Source organism: Morus notabilis, unplaced genomic scaffold, assembly GCF_000414095.1.
Source record: "Morus notabilis unplaced genomic scaffold, ASM41409v2 Scaffold470, whole genome shotgun sequence".
NCBI lineage: Eukaryota > Viridiplantae > Streptophyta > Magnoliopsida > Rosales > Moraceae > Morus > Morus notabilis.
The window spans coordinates 16,136-21,791 of record NW_010364811.1 but is presented as its reverse complement, the minus strand read 5'-3'; the positions used below and the strand labels follow the sequence as shown (position 1 = coordinate 21,791).

At 28.6% G+C, this 5,656-nt stretch overlaps 1 protein-coding gene across 1 annotated transcript in view; it reads right to left on the bottom strand.

Annotated features, from left to right (window-relative positions):
* Window positions 1-4,197: 4,197 nt before the first annotated feature.
* LOC112093298 (dormancy-associated protein homolog 3-like) overlaps window positions 4,198-5,656 on the bottom strand; it is a 2,089-nt gene continuing 630 nt past the window's right edge. The window contains 2 exon segments of the mRNA XM_024171449.1: window positions 4,198-4,679; window positions 5,598-5,656. The exon segment at window positions 5,598-5,656 is cut by the window's right edge and continues 29 nt beyond it. Coding sequence (XP_024027217.1) covers window positions 4,573-4,679; window positions 5,598-5,656 — 166 coding nt within the window. The 3' untranslated portion in view covers window positions 4,198-4,572.

Below are 5,656 nucleotides of genomic sequence, written 5' to 3'. Positions count from 1 at the left end.
CGTGACTCTTTACATTTCCTTTCACAATGACGCTTCGGGTGGAGAGAGAGACCATCGACGAGGAGGGAGAAAGCAGTAGTGAGGAAAGGGTAGAGAAACAACAATAGAGAGGAGAGAGCACAAACGTGAGGAGAAAGAAAAAATAAGGAGAAAGGCATGAATTCTAGGGTTTCATTTAGGAACAAGTTTCTATTTAAGTGGGGTTATTTTCATATTTTTGTGTTGTTGTAAATTTTGATTCACACTTTAGTTTATTTTCTAACTAAAATGTAGGCCTATTAATTTTTATTACTCACTTAATATGGTCTATTCCCCCCACCTTCATCTTTGTGTATGCTCAGGAATGTTGAATTGGGCTTGATACTAATAAAGGGGGCACTTTACACATATAAGAACATTAAATGGTAAATTTTAAATAATAGAGCTTAAATATAGTAAATTTTAAAATATTATAAGAATAGTAAAATTTAATATTATTAAAATAATGGCTATATTATTATATGGTACAAAATGTGATATCATAGTGATAATAACTATGTCATTTCTGTGATTAGCAAAAATACTATGTCATTTTGCTTAATTTATAATATTTTAAAAGTTTTGTTAAATTTTCAACTCAAGGTATACCACGTAGTATAATTATCTCCTTATTTAGGTCTAGTTATTCACAAAGAATTGTAGTAAATAGTATTTTTACGAAAATAAAGAAAGTAAACATATCGCAACATTTAAAAATATTTTTGTAGTAAATAGTGATAAATAAAAAATTTACTAGGTAAATTATTTATTTAGTACTACGTGATATTTAATTCAATTATTTACTTATTTTAACCTACTATTTTATATGTAAATTAGCCTAGAAGGAGGAGTAAATAGAAGGTTATAAGGGAAATAAAAAATACGAGCATAAATTTTAGGTATAAGAAAAAGGTTTTTCTATCATAGAATTTGTTCTTTTAACCATTTTTAGGTATTATCAGTTTAACTATTAGATTAAGTTTTAAAGGGTCTGATTTGTGATGGTAGTAATTCTATATCGCATGCTGCAAATTTTTAATATAGACACTTATAGATCCTGTTGTTGAAATCTTAATCTAAAGGTTAAAACAATAGTCTTAATCTAAAGGTTAAAATAGTGATACCTACTGATAGTTAAAAAGAATGATCTTAGAAATGCTCATGCGCCTCTTTCTCTCTCCAAACATGTCTCTCGCCATCATCATTGATGATTGAAAATAGAAAGTTGTCGTCGTAAGCCACATGAAAGTTAAATATGATCATTTTTAAAACCATGTCACGCACAAATCTTTTATTTTGAATGAGAGGTCGTTGCTAGCACTCCTCAATTCAATCTAAGATAAAAACAGTGTAAATTTTACTTGAAAAAAAAAAAACTAAATTTGTAAATTGACAAAAGTACAAGTGATGCGCGTTTATATTAAAAATATTCTTAAACGGATTTTAACTTAGAAGTGCTACCATCTCTAGTAATGAGAGAACAATATAATATACAACAAAAATGAAGATTAAAATATAGAAAGCTATAAAATGGTGCATACAAAAAGAATGAAAAAGATATTAAAAATGTCAAATGGAAAAAGGAAAATTAAAGCGCCCGTTTGGTAATATTTTCAAAATGGTTTTGTTTTCGGTACAAAAATAAAAATGAGATTGTTTTGAAAATCATTCTAAAACTGATTTCGAAATTATGTTTGATGGTCTTTCAAGAGATTGGTTTGAGTATGATAAAAAAGTGAAATCGTGTTTGGTTACATTTGTGTTTGTTTTGAGTACATGTAATTAATAATCTTAAATTAATATTTTAAGTAATTAATAATTGATAAATATTAATAATATAATAATGGATAAATTATCATTAATGAGTACATTAATAATTAAATTATATATAATAAATTTATATGCTACATAATTAAAAAAATACTAATTAATAATTAATTATAAGTAATTATTATGTTAGTAATGTGCTCATATTTATTAGATTATAAGTAATTAATTAGTGTATTAAGAAAAATAATTAGTATATACATAATTTATTAATATTCCGTTTACTACTTAAATTATTAACTTTTAGTTACATAATTAAATAATTAGTTAATTAATTACTAATGTTTATTTAATAATCTATTATTTGATATATACTATTTATTTTTTATTTACCAACTATTTACTAATTTATAGATTATTATTAACATAATATATGATTGATATATTAATTATTAATTATTTATTTAATAACCTATTATTACTTGTTTTATTGTTAATATGTTATATAATTAATTTTTGGCAATTAATCTTTATTTAAATAACTAATTACTATATTATTTAATTATTTTATTAATAAAATTAAAAACTTAATAGTAATAAATTAATATTTAATTAATAATTAAGTAATTACTATATATTTATTAGTTATTAAGTATTTCTATTTATTAATTATTAATTAGTTATTAATATGATTTTTAATTAATAATTAATTATTTAATATAACTTTGTTGATAAGTACTAGAAAATAAAAATAGAAAAGGGAAAACAACTTTAAATCGTTTGCTACTTTCTTCACAAAAATCATTCTCATTGTTTTTTGTTTTTGTTTACGTTTCCATTTTTAAAACTTTTATTAAACAAACGCGATTTGTAGACCGTTTTCGTTTTCGTGCCTCAAAAGACATACGAAAACGTTTTTAAAAATAATTCCAAACGCACCCAAAAAGTTAGCATTCAACATTTTTTTTTTGTAGTATTGATATTTAATGCACTATGGAATATGTAATCTTCTTCCTCTTTTTTCGCTTAAATTATAAGTTATGTAATCTATGATTACCTAACTGCATACTCGTATCTTCCTATAGATTTGTACCATTTTTTTTACATCTATAATTAGGCTACATACAACGTATCAACCTACCTCCATCTCTACACAAATTTGTTTTATTCTTTTATAATTTATCATAGGATATATAGTAATGGTAGATAATAATTTCTTGCATTGAATTGTATAGCTGAAGACCCACGCCCTTAAATTCGTCACGATAGACATTTATTTGACATTGACACTAAGGTTGCATTTAGTATGCAAGATTTTGAGTATTATCAGTAGAGGACGTTATTATTTTTTAAAATAAAAATAATAACTACTTCGATGAGTGCTTATTGCTGAGAGAGAGGAGTTAAGAGAAAATAAAATATTTTTTGCTTTTCATGGGATAAGTTAACTCATGTATTTGAGATAATTGATACTAATTTTCCCATCCTAAAATTAAGCACCAGGGATAGTTAACCATATCCACGTCCCCCACTTAATCCTTTGCACCAGATAAGGCCTAATTGCATAACATTTTTTATATTCAAATCTGTTAAGGAAAAAAAGTGCATGTTAATTGACAATAACATTAATTGTGATTGAACTGAAAATTACTAGACTATTTTTCGACCATGTTGCCTATCTTCATATTCATTCATGGCCCATGCTGTTATGTTTCTTCTTTTTTTATTTTTATTTTTATTTTTTACGTTAGAATGACGGGGTGATTTGACCTGTCTTTTTGTTGAACATTAAAATACAAGAATAAAGATTCCACATTATCTCTATCGTTCCAACACTTAACTCTCCATTATTACGTCTACTTTTTGTAAACTCTTTGTTTTCTATTATTATTATATGACCACGCAAGGATACCTAATTAAGAATCAAAACTTGTTTGAATATTCTGATATTTCTTCAAGAACCCCTTCCATTAAATCACCAGTAGGCGTTACCAAGTCACAATCTTTCCCCATAAAACAAATTTCCACCCCAATGAAACAATGTCGCAAAAAACATATCCTCAAGATTCCAAAGCACCAAATATATGTAGTCCTTCGTTTCAATAAGCACATATAACAAAATATTGGTCCACCACCTTAAGATTCTCTCACACACACACACACACATATATATATTGTTTTAACATGATTCAGCACCCCACTATGAGTCCAACAAACCCCACCGGCCACCACCGCCACCGCCATTTCGTAGCTTCATCCTAATTGGCAAACACTAACTAAAATCAATCAATTAAGCATATCATCAGCATGCATTTTTCATCTATACAGTCAATACAGTGATCATACTTCCTTTTTTGTCCTTAAATTTGGGATGAAAAATTGAATTTATGATTTCGATATTGAAGACGCAGATATATAACTATCTCTAGATTAAACGTGCAATCACATTATTGTCTTTAAGCGAGAAACGAGCAAAGGCGTTATATTTACAGAGAGCAAAAGTACATCAACCAACCCTACACTACACACATGAACATCATCTTACAAACCACCCTCTCACGTCAACTACGCTCGCTATGCATCTGGTTTTGCACATATAGCATACCTACATAGCTTCACTACAAATACACAGCCGCTTACAAGCCCTCTTCATTTCAGAAACACACATGCAAACTGCAGAGCTACACATAACATATACATATATATATATATATATATAGCATATATATAGTGGGTGGTACGTTCTCAGCCGTGATAAGATTACAAAACATGCTTCCTCATCATATCTCACACGTCGTAAGGAGAAGGAGGGCTGCTCCTGGGTCCAGTTTCGGTTGCCTTCTCGTATGCGTCCGACGTTGACCTTCGTCGAAAACGGAACGACTCTCTGCCTCCTACCAAAATATCCAATGAGTACTATATTTCATAGTGATGAACCAAATTCACAATAACTGAAAGATTGCCCCGCATATGAAACTGTATATTTAATTGGTGACAAATTATAATTTTTTTTTTTAAGTAACAAATTATATTAAAACAAGTTACAAATGTAATTTTATCACCATCATTCATCACAAAATAGATTGCTCAACGCAAATGGGTCATCAGTCATCACAATCACACATCCATTGCATTGGTCATTGAGTGTCTCTCACCAACTAAATAAAGTTGGCTTTCACGTCAGAATTAATGTACCAATAAAGTTTGTTCTCTACATATCCACCTAATTAAGACCAATTAATCTAATGGTTGTTCATCTTACCTAATTAAAGATGGATCTGATTTTCCAATTCTTCATTAACCCAACTTGGAAAATTAAGGGGTTGTTCTTTCAGAGTGTAACTTGAGTGTAATTTTTGAGTTAAATTTGAGTTATAACTTGAGTTGAAGTTAGAATTTAAATAAAATTGAGTAAAATTAAATAAAATTAAAACTTAAAAGAACGTAAATTTAAATAAAATTAAAACTTAAGTTATATTTTTTTTAGTTTTTTAGACAAAGAACATGCCCTAATATTTTGTGTACCCCACAACATTAAAATAGGGGACCTATATGTTTCGTTTCGTCCTTATAAACAACAAACATGCAATAATAATAGGATTACGTCAGTAAGGACACAAATGTAATTTGATAATGCACCTATTAGCCACTCAGAAGCAGACACCTCCACAAAATGACAAAAAAACCCCTCATCGAGATACTACTATAGAACTATACTAGTCTACTCTATCAGTACTTCCACTGAGAGACCGATCACCATCTAAAAGTGGAAAGAAAAAATCAGGGGCATTTCCGACATTTCGCGAACTTACCAGAAAACGGAGACACTGGAGGAGTTGACCCCGCTGGTGAGACCGGAGGCGAACCGCTC